Raw genomic sequence first — 16697 nt, forward strand, 5'->3', positions numbered from 1 at the left:
AAAATAAAGCTGCACTACCCTTAAAATGTTAGTTGTTACTTTCAAAATTATATTTTGTAGAGTGCGAATAGAAGATATTGTTGAAAAAGATCTTGAGCGTCCAAAAAAATTAAAGGTGATAATAGACCTGACTTTTTTCAAATAAGTTAGATAAAGCAGCAATGTTTATATTATATATAGGCCATATGAAAGAAATTACCTCTGCTGTGCATGTTATAGCTGACCTGATATACTACTTTCAGGGCTAATATACCAAGGCAATGCAGTATCTTAACAGAATGCAAACATTTTAATATTAATGAACAACATTTGATAAAAAAGAATGCTGTTTCCTACTTCGCAATGATAATTCACTTTTATTTTTTTGTATATGTGATGAGGCAAATGTTACATGTCTTATCTAATTCCAGATGTATTTTTTTCCTTCGTCAAGTTTATGCTGTTTTTGATATCTTATATTATTTCAAATGTGTGATAAGTTGTTGAAACACAAGAACTTACAAAAAGATCTCAAAACTATCTGACAAATAGAAAATCAGAACATTCTGAATTCTTTGTTTTTCTTTTTTTTTTTAAGTTGATTAACAAAAGCATGTTTTAAAAACAACATTTAAAGTTCTATCATTTTTTAAAGAAATATTAGCTTGTACAATGCTTGTGTGTGAAAAAAGTCTGTCACTAAAATGCTTGTAGTTAACAACAATGAAGTAGTAATTTTCCAGCTTTGTGTTTTTTAGGTTTTTGGAATTGATGCTGGATTTACGAAAGTTGTCAGTTTTGATGAATTAATGATTTGTGAAGAAAAGTTTATAAATATCTCTCCACAGGTAGTTAATAATATTATTTATGTTGTTTAAAAAAATTTATTTCAATTTTTTTTTTATTTATTTATTTTGCTAACTGTTTTAGGCAGTGGAAATAATTGCTTGTTGTGTAAAACCTACTGAGAAGGGAATAAGTTGGACGCATGAGGTAGTATATAACTATTATTATATGCTTCTAAATTTTTTGTTATGTCTTTTTTTTGTATGTTACTATCACAAAATTATTACAATTTTGTGTATGTAGGCGTCTTTATACATTGAGAAATCTGTTCTTAACCGAACACTGGAAGGACGAGTTCAGTTCAGGTAAATCATATTAAGTATCATGTGTTCAACATTTTTTAATTGTGCATTACAGCAAAATACTTTCCTTTAATTTTATCTGAATTTAACGTGGCAGTCTTCAAAATACGATATGGGTTGATCCCCTGGTAGAGAAGGAAGAACTGGCTGGCATCAAAACAAAAGCCTACAGAATTGATGTTGGACGTGATTTATTGCAGCATGGATTTGCAGAGAAAAATCTTAGCGTAAGAGATTTTGTTTTGTGAATTCAGCATTCGAATTACCGGTCCGCAAATAGCGATTCGCATGTCATTTATTTTTTTTCCCGACTAAACTTGCCTGGCAAACGAGAAATTTGCGAAATGAAACTCAATATTTAAAAACGTGTATTGCACATATTTTTATTTTCAGTGTTTTATAGTTTCTTTATTATTGCGACATGTCCAACGGGTGAAAAAAACTCGCATAAGCACCTATTGCTTAAATGTGTAAACAAAGATTAAAGATTAATTAAATCACAGAAAAAAGAAAGAAAAGTTTCATTTATTGTACAAGTTTCTTTTTTCTTTTTCAAATATGTTTCATTTCTGCTCAATACACGTGGCTGTGAACATAAATAAAATGTGCTCGTCGTTTTTTCTTAGCTGGCCCATTTAACTCACTGTTCCTAGCAATGTAAACTGGTATAACTAAAAAAGAAGAATTGCTAGTAATATAAAATTTTGTTACCTTTTTGAGTCATTACCCAAGACGAAGTTTTTACATCACTGTATTTTATTAAAAACTAATAAAAAACTTTCTTACATAGTTATCACCGTATTTTGTTATAAGTCCTACAGAAAACCATATCGCAAAACATTAAATATCATAAACATCTGCCATTCCATTTTCCATGGAATGGCAGATGGAATGGCAGTGGAAATATTGTTTGTCGCACAAGTAGATAGAAAGTTTAATTGAAGACTTCATTTACAACTTTTTCTACATGGGTTGAAATTCCCAGCAGTGACTTGGAACTTGCACTATGTGTTTTGTCGAATATCACAAGCTCGACGGAATAATTACCGATATCCGGTTTTACCTTGCTAAATATCTGCTTATTGTTGCTTGATGTATTTTTGTCACTGATTTCTCTGGCTGCTTTACTGGTGCAGGCCTATCAATAAGGAGAGCTCACCCAAAGACTGACCCAATTCTGATAAATGAGAAACTAGCTGAGCCATTAATTGCTCACCCAATTTCACAAAAAAATCTTCTTGCTGAGCAATATGAATTCATCTCGCATGGAAATCAATTATTTTTGCATTAAAAATAACAAAATATAGAAAAAAGAGAAGATAAAATAGATAAATAGATTTTGTAACAAATTATGCATTTATAAACTTATATTCTATTTATTAAGTTTCCTCGCCCAGTCAAAATTATTGTAACCTTGGGCAAGCGATTTATTGCTCAGGTGTTATTTCTTTATGGAGAGGGTTGTTGACCTTTAGTATTTTTATAAGATGCATTTTTTATGTTGCTCTGCACCTGCTGAAGTAGATGTTATTTTCCCTTTTAGCATGTTGACAAACTGCGAAAACTACTGTATGATGTACAAGGTCATCCCATTCCACTGTCAACTGCCAAACAAAGGTGTGTGTTTGAAAATTAGATGCTGAGCAAAAAGTAAACAAGTTCAATATATATATATATGTTATATATATATATATATATATATATATATATATATATATATATATATATATATATATATATATATATATATATATATATATATATATATATATATATATATATATATATATATATATATATATATATATATATATATATATATATATATATATATATATATATATATATATATATATATATATATATATATATATATATATATATATATATATATATATATATATATATATATATATATATATATATATATATATATATATATATATATATATATATATAAGTGGCCAAATAAGTGAAAAAAACTGACGTCATCTCCTGCAAAGTTGAATTATTTCATAAAGCAGGGTCAACCCATCCCTTTCAGAACAGATGGATAGATGACGTCATGAATATACCTTTAAACTGCAGTATCTCTGACTATTTGTCAAAAGTGATCTTATACATTTTTTTGATCAGTGTTTCAAGCTCTATATAATAGAGGCAAGGGCTAAATAAATTTCTTAAAATAATTATTTTGTTTATGCACTAGTTACGTCATCTAATCTTCTAAAACAACCCTTCTTTTTCTATTGTTCTTCTGTGTAAGTGGATTATTTCACAGGTTTATTGACTAGTTTATTATTATTATGTTATCTTTCGACCACATTGTGAGCGGGATATGGTTACTGATTATTAACTTGCCAATGTGAAATTCTTGACTTTTCAGTAATAGTTTCAAAAAATCGGCTGAATTAAGCACTTTATTTTTATTCCTTTCAGTCTGCCATTACCAATGGTTGAACATGACTCAGCATATTTACAAGATGACGACTATGAAGAAGTTTATGTGTCGTCTGTATCTAATCCAGGATTATTTTTTGTTCAAAGAATGGAACAGTGTAAAGTGTAAGTAAAATACATGTACATTCTTTAACAAATTTATATCGTCCTATAGCAATCACATTGTCCTGAAATTGCTGAATTTGATTTTTTTAACCAAACACCACAAAGTTGCTAATTACCAGAGTCGTTAGTTGTATGTAGTTAATCGAGTAAAGCACACAGTACGACCCGTTGTTACCCTGTCATAACAAACACAATCGGTAAATATTAATATACTTTATGGAATAAGTTTCTGTGAAAGGTAAGAAATTATTGGCGACACCAGGTTGACCACTAAGTACAGGTAAACTGTCTTGCACATCCTCATAGTCATTACACCCTTTTACAAAAAAGATTTATTGCAACTTCAGCTAAAAAAAACAAAGGAAATATCCCGTTGTTAACACTGGGATGAGCACTTAATACAAGTACACTGTGTCACACATCTGTAGAGGCGTAATACCCTAAAAAGCTATATCCTAACTTCAGTTAAAAAAAACAACGAAAACAGCCTGTTGATATCCTGCACAGCTTAAACAGTCACTCGGGATTTTAATTTTAGCAATTTTTCTGTAAAATTTTTAAATAAAAACACAGTTTAGAACCTGTTTTTACCCTGTTAAGCAAAAACAATCATGCAACATTGTTTTATTTCACAGGAAAAATTCTTGTAAAAGTTCAAAAATTAATTGTGACATCAGGCTCAGCACTAAATACAGGTAAACTACCCTGTATATCCATATAGGTGTAAAACCCTTTTTCAAAAAAACTTCGTCTTAATTTTGGTTTAAATAAAAACACTGAAAACAGCCCAATGTTGCACATCCATAAAGGCTTGATACCCTTTTTAAAAAAACATTATGGCAGCTTTAAATAAAACCACAGAAAACAGTTCATAGGGAGAATTGCTAATACAGTGTGTAATATTCTTTTCCAAAATAACTTAATTAAAACTAACTATGTTCAAATAAAGACACTGGAAAGAGTCTTTACCCCTTCCAGCTAAAAAATCACTCAGTCATTTTACTGTGCAGAATAAGTTTTCATGACAGTAATAAGAGGTGTAGGTAGCTACCAAACTGTATTTAGCATAAGAAATATTAAGAATTTTGTTGTACTTTTCAACCAAAGATTTAGTTAAGGAGCTGCTAGATAGCCACAACCCCAACATAAAAAAGAATAATGTTGGAAAGGGGAAAAATCTTTTATACTAAAACAGAATAGTAAAAACTAGGGCTTTGGTTTAGAATAATTTCTAAAAATCTTCGTTCTTAGCCTAAAATTGGTGCATTTAAGATCTGTGCATGGCCAAAAAACATAACAATATATTCATCTTTACATGTGAAAACAAACAGAAAACAAATGCTAATAAAATGTGAATCTTTCAGTTGACAAAAAGGTCAAATAGACCTTAAAACCTGACACCAACAACACGACCATTCTAAAAATCAAAATGGCCTTCTTTATCATGTTTCTTCGTCAAGTCCAGGTTACGAAAATCTTGAATTGTTTTTTTAAAGAATCAGGCCTGGTGATTGGTATATTATGCGTAAGCTGGTAAAAGTTGGTAAAAAAGTCATATTTCATTTCTGTGCCCCTGGAGCAGAATTGGCAATTTAGATCACAGGGGTTCATATTAAAAATCGTGTATTGTGTATTGTATTGTGTGTTTAAGTCTGAAAGAACCTAGTAAAACAAAATTTAGAAAACAGAAAAAAAGCAGCTATGTTTGTTCAAAGAATCACCTTTAAAAGAGCATACCTTATTGGTAAAAAAGTCAGTAAAATTTCATAAATTTTGGGGTTTAGTGACTAGTATTTTATACTGACCAAAAAGACTTTCTACCCACCGACAATTTTTACTGACTTTATTTTTTGTAGACTAAGTTTTTTTACTTGCCTCTTGAAATGCTTTAAAAAAGGGAGATGATAAAAACGTTGGATATCTTCAGTTCATATGTTTAGTTAAAATTGTTATTTAAGAAGGTAGAAATTCTGAGCTGCCCAAACCTGGTTTTGCTGAAGCTAAAATTTTAAACCCTTAAAATCCTCTTAAACGTTCTATACAATAGAAGTGATGGGTAAAAAATTTTTTAACAAATTTTTCTTGTAGTACCAGCGAGTCATTCTGACATCATCAAAATTCATATAACAGATTTTTTCTTTTTTGTTCTTTTGCCTGAGAGGATTTACCCACAGGCTTTTACGACTAGTTAAAACATAATACGAGATGTAATACTGGTGCCTAAATCTAAACGAAAATGTGCCAAGATAAACGTATCAAAAGTGTCTCCTTTTTAGTTATTCTTGCATGATTCATTACAGAGAACAAAGGGTTTAAAGTCCAACTTTGCCACTTGAAGGAAAATTGAATATGGCTGTGTTAATTCTAAACAGGCAGATTGGAAAAATAGTCTGCTGTAGCTGAACTTTGCTGTGAACTCGATAAAACTTGATAAAACTAAAAATTCCTTGATTTTCTGACACAATCAATTTAGAACATTTTTGAAAAACTGCTAGTCAAGTGTCAGGAGGGTACTGCTCTGGAAAATCTTTGCATAGCTTAGCTGATCCAGCTACCTAACTATGGTAACTCATGGAGGATACGTAAGCTAGCAAAGGGATGATTATAAAAATTAACGTTTTGACTTACCACTTCAAACAGATTTTCCACAATATTAACCTCCACAACCTTTTAATTGATAATAGAGTTATATTTCCCTAGTAATTCCAATTTTAAAGTGTAGCTAACTGTACCAAACATTTTTCTGCACCAAAACCATGTGATTTGATACTTACTGCACGCTGAACACAAGTCTGGTAAGCAACGCTAAGAAGTAGTTGTAGTTAACCAATCAAAAACGAAAAAACAAAACTTTTTGGTCAATGAAAAGCTGTGCCTTCTGTAAAGTACTTGTTGTTTAAAATTTTCTCATTCTTGTTGTCTTTTTTTATTAATGGTCACATGTTATGTGATAAATATTAAGCAATCAAGTCATAAAAGAAAAAGGGAGAAATTAAAATTTTGCACAGCTTATTCTTCCACAAACATCCCCATACGCATACCTTTAGTGTATGAAGATATTAAAAATTTCTAATTTTTTTAACCAAGCAAAATTAAGAGGTTTTACATGGTGAGCGTTATTAACCAAGCCTTTCCATTTTCCATAATTGTTCTGCAATTGTAGTGTAAAAGTTGTTTTTCAACTGTTTTGCAACATTACTTGTGTTACTTGTTTGCACACACAGACCAATTTTTGTTGTTGTTGTAGTGTTGAAAAACTTGATGACAAGATTGATGCTACAATGGCAGTGACAAAAATTAACAGTGACATTGCTGATGATACATTTCCTATTGGTTATGTCTGTGTTGCACAGTATTCTGTTGATAAAAGGTGTGTGTGCTTTATGTTCAAAATGGTTTTATAGCACTAGTGCGATTTTTTATGCACACCTAATGCATTTTTTTTGCGCAAAACAGCTTGTCGTTCGTTGCTGCAAAATGTGCGCAACATTACTTAAAATCTCTTTAAAAAGGGAAAATTATATGGCTCTTTTGAGGTACCTGTTAAAGCAGATGTCTAGATATGTACTTTGTAGTAAAAATTTGCCTTTTGCAAATTTTCTGGATAAAAATGCGAGTTGTCAATCTGCTCATTAATTTACGAAAAATATGTGTAATTTTTTTCACAATCCTAACATTAGTAAAAATATTCAGATTTTTACAAAATTTACACAATTTCAACTTGTGTTTCCCTCTACAGTTGCCTGATTTTTGTTTGTTTCTTTATATTCTGTATAAAATTCTATAAATAGTTTGGTTTTGATAGATTATTTAAAATAGTGCATCAAGAAAGAATGCTTCAGCCTATGCGTCATGTTGCAGCATTTAAAATTTAAATAAACTGTTGCATAAAATCAAATAATTTGCTTTTGTGCAACAATTTCTCTTGTCATATTTCCACATTGCATTAGAAAAAGATAGAAATATACCTGGCACCAAGATGCAATTTTGTTCCTGCCTGCAATGCAACAAAATCGCATTTCATGCGCATGAGAAAATTGCACTTTGTTCCCAGCGCTTAAGTGTTGCACCTAAAATTTGTTGTAGCGTAAGTTTCAAACTATGATCATGAATAGAGAACATTGAAAAAGAGTAAAAATCGTGCAATCATATAAATATTTATATAGTTCGTAGATTAAAGTTTACAGCAGTGAATGGAATTCTACTCACTACCAGGCAATATGGTAATGATGAATGAAGCAGCACCATTTCAATTTTTTATATGATACTTATAGGTGGTACAGAGCGAAAGTTCTGGGAGTCAGTGGTGATCAATTGAAATATGATATATTTTTTGTTGATCATGGTGATCGTCAATGGATCAGCAAAAGTAAAGTTTACCCAGCATCGAGTGACATATTAACAGTGAGTTCTTCTCAATGAACACATTGCTATATTTTCTATATTTTTAAAGATTTAAAAGATGCCTCTCTGTCCGATCCCAATAGCCAAGAAACCTTGAAGACTTATGTTTGTTGAACTTCCCTGTTGGTTTGATCAGCAAAGCCGGCATGAATTCTTATTGAAATGTTACTTTCGCTTCTGTTCTTTTAGCTACCTTTTCAAGCTATACAGTGCTCATTCAACAACATCACACCAATAAGTAAGTTCATTAGCAACAAATTGTTTTCTGCAAAGCAGCTTCTGTGTATTTTTTATTTTGGGTTGAGTAAGAAAAGTAACGATTGTTAATACCATTCTGTGTATGTGTTTTTTAAAATGTTTATGCTCGTGACAGGCGGAGAATGGAATAAAGAAGATGGAGATGCATTATGGGATTTAGTCGAAGATAAATTGTTGTATGTAAAGGTATGTGTACATAACTGAGCAATATAAATTAATTTGGACAATTGAGTAATAATAATTATAATTAACTATCTTACTTCCTGTGGCAACTGTAGTTTCGTAACATTGTTTGGTAGATCACAGACAGAAAAAGGCATGCATTTATTTTGAAATTTTTCTACATTAAATTCATTAAATTTTTAACTTTGATAAGAGTTTTGTTTGGCTTCTTCTGTGCAGGTTTTAAAGACCACCGCATCATCATATGTTTGTGACACTGTGAGTTATGAAATTGAGCTTTGTGATACAACGGGGGAACAAAATAAAAACATATCACATGAACTGGTTTACATGGGTGTTGCACATGGATCCTTACAATGTTTACAGGTACTGAGAATTTTTCTTGTGATCTCCTACAAATTATTTCTATATATAAAAAGTTCATAAAGTGTTCAAAATAGATTTATGATTCACTTTGTTTTATAAATTTTAATGTAAATTGAAAATAGCAAGGTGCTCATTCTCATGCAATATAGGTATTTTTATGCAATGTAGGTATTTAAACCTATGTTGTTGTCGCAAAGCCATATCGTTGAATGGTAACATATCTATTATATCCATAGTTTAATAAAACTATGAATATACTGCCTGTATAAAACTTTTACTGCTTTTTATGAGGACAGTGTTTTCTTACCATGCCATATTATTTCATTTCATATCTAGAAAAATAATATTTTTAGGAAATATTTCCACATGCATCTGTAAATAAAGACACAAGAGTATATGGGGTAAGACTTTACATTTTTGTTTTTATCAACAATGATTTTGTTTAATCAGACTACCAACCGAAAGATTTTTTTATTTTATCACAAATCTTAATTATTTATACAAACTCCAACTTTTTTGCTATTTGTAACTGAAACTCAACTTTTTTGCTATTTGTAACTGAAACTCGAACTTTTTGATTTCCGCCGGCGAAGGCGGAATCTTTAATATCGCCTGGGAAGATAGAGAGAGAGATAGAGAGATAGATAGATAGAGACAGCCCAGAGCCCGGACGCCTAAAACTTATCCAGGATAAAGATTAAATCCTCGTTTTGACAGATTTTTTTCTGAGAACGAGGCTAAATTGAGTTTTAAGCCAATAAGAATCCAACAGTGCAACAAATTGTTTTATTATCCAATGAACATTACTTTATTTTAAAGCTTATAATTGAAAGTTAAAGCTTGTGCAGTGTAGCATAATGAAGATCGCCTTATAATGCGCCATCTTTGTTATTAACGTCATTTCCCTCTGTACAATTTTGCAAGCACTTAGACTAAAGCTAATTATTCATGAATTTTAATTTAGAGGAATTGTTGAGGCTGAATATTTTTGGTGAAAGATTTATAGCTATAAAATCTTGACAATGTGTCATAAAAGAAAAAAATAAGAATATGTAGTCTGAAAATAAACTTTCGTAACTGATTATGTGAAAAAAAATTTGCTGCCACCTTTAAAGATATTTTCCAAGCTGTTTTTCAGAGAAAAAGAGAAAATAGATAAATTTTCAGGATTATTATTTTTCTTTTAAAATTGTTCCTATAGAGAAATGAATTTTAGAATATACAATGATTTTGTTCCCCCAGTCCTCTTCAAAGTTCAGTACTTTTTCAGATTATTGCTAATGGCGGAAATCTTTAAACCACAGGGCTTCTTGTTTGCTATTATTAAACTCAAACTCAACTTTTTTTTGCTGTTTGTAACTCAAAACAACTCTTAAGTTTTATCATTATTTCATCGTTTTAAGGAGTTTTAATAGTGAGCTCACTTGTCCAGTACAAACTCGTTCCAGTAAAAACTCGTTCAATGTCACTATATTAAAACGCTGGTAGTAGATTTTATACGGGATCTAGTACCAAAGGGTTATTTTCATGCAAACATTGCACTTCAGCTCAAAAGTTTATATTCTAATACTGGAGCAATATCCTTGAGAGGTGTCAAAGGATCTTGTCAAAGGCACAATCTAATAAGAATAACAGACTATGAGCTGAATGAACTTTTTGGTACATTTGTAGCAGGTTATGGCCACACTTACAGATATGCAATGTATCGCATATCTGTAATATGCATTGAGACAGGTTGCACCAAGTCCTTTTTAGGCTAGAACAAGAGATTTAATTGAAAGAACAAATCCGATTCCCTACTATGCACCATATTTTTCTGATATAAAGTACATATGGACCAAAACGAAAAAATCGGTCAAAGGTTTGAATGTACTTATGTTGCCCTAATCAATGATTGTTCAACAATTCTTGTTGTGTATGCATTGATGCAAGTAAAGAGTTCGATAATGACCTACGAGTTTGTTTTTAGGCCTGCACGTTTGTAAGACCAATTGCAAGTTAACCATGGCACTGAGATTTGTCTTTATATCTTTGTATAGAAGTAGCTGTAATATTACAGATTTTCTTAACAGACACTGCCCTGCCGACAAACAGCTTCCACGGAAAATTGTACAATTGAGCGTTTCTAGCCTGAAATAAACTCTTATGTTAATTACCCAATAAAAAAGGCCATGATACACATCGGCTGAGAAAACAAATATCATATGTCAGATCCAGTTGTAAAACATTGCTTTTCATGTATTAACAGTAATATTGCAAATGAAGCCACCTAGCTTAACTTCTCTGAACTTTCTTTTTGTCTATTATCATCATGACTTTTTTCATAAATACGGAGAGTTATCTCTCAAATTAAAGATCCATTTAAATTTTAAACTGTTTGTCTCAGCTTTTTTATGTTAGCGTTTTTTGCAACGAATTAATTTATTAGATAAAAAAAAATTCATTTTCTATTGCAAAAATTATGCAACAGAATTTGACGAAAAGTTTGTCCGCTAAAAAAGGATTGTTTTTTTGCGATCATCATTTTCAACAGCGTGGATTTATTCAGTGGACACCTAGCTTAAAAGCCTACTCAGCCAAAAAAATAATTCGTTCGTTTAAAAAAGGTGTAAATATTTTCAGGCGTGTTTTCCCTTGTTTTATTAACTCGTCTCCATCGTCTAGTGCTTTGTCTGTATTTTTAAAACAGATGGACCCAAAATATATTTTCGTCTTTTAAAAAACAATGTTTATAAAGTTTACTAAAAAGTGCTTCGTTTTTATGACGATGGTGTAATTGAAAATTAAATTCGGGAAAGATGTCTGTATGATTTTTAAAAAGTAAATTGTAAAATCCAGTTTTGTTAAAAAAATCTGGGAAAATCCTAAAAAACAAATCTAAAAAAACTGATCCATTGATTTTTGAAAATCCGATCGGCGTTTTATCAATTTGAAAAGCTTCATTTTTGATTTAGTATATCATCAGCACGTTGTTAATTTCGCCGAAAATGCACTGTCATTGTTCTTCATGACTAAATTTTTCAAAGGTATTATTCTAACTTATTATAATATCGGCTATACTGTAAAATCTCTTATAATAATACAGAGGTTATGTCTGTCCGTAACAGGCAAAGTGAATATCGTCATTTTCCTTTGATGTCGCCAAAAAACTTATGTCTAATATGTTAAATTTTCTGACGTTACGGCGCGTCGTCAATAACACTACTTTAACGTCAATATTCTATATTAAATTAATGAACCCATTAGAGTGTACCTAAAACTTTGAGGCCAAATAACTTGGAAACGAGGTGGTGACGTCAATGATTTTTCACCGCGTAGGTAACTAGGGACCATCTGGGACCAATCTGGGTAAGTTTCCCAAACCTAGGTCCTTGAATCCGTTTCAGAATGGACGGGTTGATGACGTCATCAAAAAACCTTCAAACCCTAATATCTCTGCAACCGTTTGTCAAAAGTACACAATCCTATACTTTTTCTTGATCAGCATTTTAAGATCTATACAATGGAGGCAACGTGGAAACAAGGTTCTAATTTTTTTGTGGATGGATTGCAGACGTCATCAAATTCAAATGACGCTTCTTTTTTTTTTTATCCTGTCTCAGTGGATTTTTCCACGGGCCTTATTGACTAGTCTTTATAATAATACGCCAGTTTTGTCTGTCTGTGACTTTTGCAAAGTGGATTATATTCTTCAACATTTTCTTTGATAAAGTCTGTAAAACATTGCCCATAAAATTGTTCTGTAATTTACCAAAATTTTAACGTTAAAATAATATTAACGTCAAAGGATAGTATATTAAATTAAGGAAGCCATTACAGTGCATTTAAAACTTTGAGGCCAAATAATTTGGCAACGAGGTGGTGACGTCAATGGTTTTTCACCGCGTAGGTAACTAGGGACCACCTAGGATCAATTTGGGTAAATTTCCCAAACCTGCGTCCCCAAATCCATTTCAGAATGGACGGGTTGATGACGTCATCAAAAAACTTCAAACCCTAATATCTCTGCAACCGTTTATCAAAAGTACATGATTTTCTTGATCAGCGTTTCAAGATCTATACGATGAAGGCAACAGGTATACAAATTTCTAAAAAATTTTTTTAAGGTTTTGACAGGTTATATCTACTTAACCGTTGGTCAATAACACATGATACTATACATTTTTCTCATCAGCGTTCCAAGCTCTGCAAATAACAAGTAACAGATAAAGATATTTTGCGAACTTTTCGTTGTTCATGCAATGCTAATGTAAGCAAAAAACCTAAAACAACCTATTTTTTTTCTATTATACTTCTGCCTAAGTGGATATTTCCGCGGGCCTTATAGACTAGTATTAAAATAATATGGATGGCAATGGCATCGATGTTCTTATTGTGATTAAAGGTATGGGATGAATATAAAAAAGTTAAAATGTCTTTTCATTGGATTAAATTTTATTTAGGTTCCATTTTTCAAAATGCAGAAAATGTGCAAAATGTTGCCATAGCAAATTTGTCCTTAGTACAAATCCTGACATCAGCAACTTTTTTGACCAAGTTGCTACTTAAGGGCAGGGTAACACTAAGTTTCAAGTTAAGTTTCATGCCTCTTGGACAGCAACTTGAATGGTGGGCAAATTAGCCCCCCTCCCCCCCCCCCCCTTCCCCTTATTGAGGGGCCTAAATAGCTCATCAGGAAAAGGATAATTCTCAACTAAACGTGTCAGTAAATAAACCCTGCAAAAATCACTTAAGTAATGAAATTTTTTTTATTATTTTTGCTTCATATCGTATTTACCATGTTTTAAATAACCATCAAGTCTTCTCAATTTGATTGCGTTTTCTTCTGCTTTCATATTGTAATGTCACAATGACTTGTTTTATAGAATGAAATCGACAAATCTCCAGATCTTTGCGTAGAGATACATTTAGTGCAGGTATTTTTTTTCGTTTTTAAATGTGTTTTTTTCACAACTTATGTTTAGCTTTTAGCTTCATATTTTTTTTGAAGGATTTACAGACAAAGATTGAAAAAGCTCGTGAACTACAGTCTATTTTGTTTGATTCGCCTCAGTAAGTATTGCAATTTGCACTGTAACTTGTTAGAAAATGTGCAATACTAATTGGAGGTGTTTCTTTTGATAATGAGACATTGCTTTTTATATTATTTGTATAAGTTTTTTTGTTTTTTTTGGCTTGTTATCAGTTCTCTTGACATTTTATAATTTTTTAAATGCTTCTGTCATTAAAGATTGCGTCGCTTCCCATTTACTCAAATTATAAAATTTCGTTGAGAGATTGCATTGTCATAATAAATTTACTGAACCCCTACCAATAGCATACCCTACAAATTAGCACACATAAGAGTTTTGGAAGCCAAATATTCAAAAAACACTCAATTTGGCATCTCTTTTGGACAGAAGTTTATATCGCATATATTTTATATGTTTTTATTGACATTTAAAGTGTTGAACTGGAGTAATGACATTTTTTCCAAGATTATATATTTACTAGTTGTTAACACGTGGATAAATCCTGTCCTTTATATGTCACATTTTGTTGAAATATTCAAGGGGTTGCCCGTCCTTAAACTACACGCTATTTTGTGTGCCCACTACACATTTATTTTCTCTCGGACAGACAGGCAAAACACGGCTATTATTAAAGAGACTAGTCGTTAGCCCGTGGAAAAATCCACGGGTTCGCCCGTCCTTCCAGTTTACTCGTCGCAACAAAGGGAATAAAAATATATCGCATTTGATATTCGTGTTTCCGTAACATCATTTTCTAACTCAGCGGGGGTCCGCGCAGAGACAGACAGACGGAATACGGCTATTATTAAAGAGATTCAAAACTTAATTACGAATATTTGAAATATATGCAGACTAAAAAGATGTACTAAATTAAATTATGTCGATTAATGATAATTTTTTTAGTGTTGTAATGTTTACCTTATTTTAATAAAATTTTTCTTGTAGAGATTGCGATTTGTTAATCGAGAACGGAGCTGTGCAATCTCTTTGTAGTCTTTTAGCGCTGTGTAAACAATGTGAGGTGCAAGAAGTGTTATTACAATGTCTACAACACGTTTACACGAAACACATCAGGTATGTAGCTACACAAAATATGTCAATTGAACACTGTCGTTAGAAGTTGTTACACCTATACAAACTTTTGAAATCACCTTCAGGTAACAACTCAGACAGTAAATCAAGAAGAATTGTCAAACTTCTTATTAGAAAAAAGTCAGTGGAGAGATTGAAAAAAAGTTATTTATACCCGTATTTGTATTTTAAGTGTGAAATTTTGAACCTTGGCTGTCCTTATTCACCATTTTTGCAATGGGAGAAATACTAACATGCATAATCTGTCTCACTGTGGTCATTTTGTTGGTTTTAGATGTCGGGAAGTGGTTTCAGATCAGGACATGTTAAAAGTATTGTGTGATATGTTGGAAAAGGTACGTAGTGATGAATTTTGCTGTAGCGAGTAATAACTAACCAAAATGTAAATTTATACTCATCAAAGGTGACCACATCGCATAGAATCTCCTAAATAACCTTGATTTGTTATTACGTTTTGCGTGACAAAAAATTGAGCATATGTTTATTTTGCAGCAGTACTAATGAGTTCTATTTACAACTATGTAATTGCACCACATTGAACAACTTCTCTAACATTCGAAAAAGAAAAGGCTTAATTATAAGTAATTCTTTATTTCCTCCTAAAATTTGGAATTGCTGAAAAATGAAATCATTTTTGTATATTTTTAATGTTTTCTCCTAATTTGACGCATAAGCCTGCTAAATTCTCGTAAAATTTGTGGCCACCCTGTGATCTCTCCACACAGGCTTCGAAAGTTGACCTCAATGTTACAGAATATCGCCTTTCTCACAATTTCAGTTCATTAAATTTTATTTCAAATTTCTATTCTATTTAGGCATTTTCAGATCATTTGAAAGAAAGTATAGTTTCGACTTTGATGATTTGTGCCAGTGATCCATGGTATAGATCTGTTTTCTATTATGACTGTAATTTTTTGTTAAAAATTAACGAAAAAAGATGTCTAGCTGTCATTCTAAGGATGTCCTCTCAAACATATATTCTGTTAAAATTTCTGGCGGGTGTAAAGGAAAACGAGCATCTTTATTTCGTGCAAAATTTATACTCCTCTTCTATCAAGGATAAACTCTATAAACTTTCTGATTTTGCGTGTGAGAAGAGATTTATCTAAGATTTATGTATACCCTAAAATCACTTTGTTTGTTTTAAAGAGGTCATTAGAAAACATTATTCTTTTGTAAATAAATTTCAAGCATTATACCAAAAAACAATTACCATCAAAAAATTTAATCCTTTTTACATTATGATGCATAAGTGTCCTTTTTCAAATTTTTTTAGACTCGCCTTGCGAAGGATTTATAATGAATTATCTGTTTACACATATTTATTAAGGTGTAACCTTTTCTGCATCGTATTCTTATTTTCTCAACCAAACAACACTATCGAAAATAAGAAGTTAATTTTAATTTGTGGCAATTTGTGTATGTTTACTTAAATTGCTATTGATTTATTTATTGTTTAAGTGTTTATCTTCTTAGGTATCATCACGTGCTACATAATTTGGGATTAATGAAAACGTTATGCCCATTTCTACATTCTGAATGTGATGTTGAGGTAAGAGGACATTGTAAAGAATTAAAGTTACTAATGCAACCTTTTTTGAAGGGAAGTAACCGTGACCATTTTCTTCTACAATCTTGGCCACAATATGTTGAGACAAAACAGCTAAAGTAAATGTGTAGGCTATTTCCG

At 31.4% G+C, this 16697-nt stretch overlaps 1 protein-coding gene across 2 annotated transcripts in view; it reads left to right on the top strand.

Moving 5' to 3' along the window:
- The window catches only part of LOC130613693 (putative ATP-dependent RNA helicase TDRD12), a 58387-nt gene that overhangs the window by 27202 nt on the left and 14488 nt on the right, over window positions 1-16697 (top strand). For both annotated transcript variants that reach the window (XM_057435022.1, XM_057435023.1), the window contains exons 15-33: window positions 61-115; window positions 738-827; window positions 910-972; window positions 1069-1130; window positions 1225-1354; window positions 2671-2744; window positions 3567-3692; window positions 6940-7062; window positions 7967-8096; window positions 8286-8334; window positions 8470-8540; window positions 8757-8903; window positions 9257-9304; window positions 13769-13819; window positions 13894-13955; window positions 14861-14989; window positions 15282-15342; window positions 15823-15887; window positions 16484-16559. In XM_057435022.1, coding sequence (XP_057291005.1) covers window positions 61-115; window positions 738-827; window positions 910-972; window positions 1069-1130; window positions 1225-1354; window positions 2671-2744; window positions 3567-3692; window positions 6940-7062; window positions 7967-8096; window positions 8286-8334; window positions 8470-8540; window positions 8757-8903; window positions 9257-9304; window positions 13769-13819; window positions 13894-13955; window positions 14861-14989; window positions 15282-15342; window positions 15823-15887; window positions 16484-16559 — 1612 coding nt within the window. The remainder of the gene's footprint in view (window positions 1-60; window positions 116-737; window positions 828-909; window positions 973-1068; window positions 1131-1224; window positions 1355-2670; window positions 2745-3566; window positions 3693-6939; window positions 7063-7966; window positions 8097-8285; window positions 8335-8469; window positions 8541-8756; window positions 8904-9256; window positions 9305-13768; window positions 13820-13893; window positions 13956-14860; window positions 14990-15281; window positions 15343-15822; window positions 15888-16483; window positions 16560-16697) is intronic.

The sequence above is a fragment of the Hydractinia symbiolongicarpus genome, chromosome 11, assembly GCF_029227915.1.
Source record: "Hydractinia symbiolongicarpus strain clone_291-10 chromosome 11, HSymV2.1, whole genome shotgun sequence".
In the NCBI taxonomy this organism is placed as follows: domain Eukaryota; kingdom Metazoa; phylum Cnidaria; class Hydrozoa; order Anthoathecata; family Hydractiniidae; genus Hydractinia; species Hydractinia symbiolongicarpus.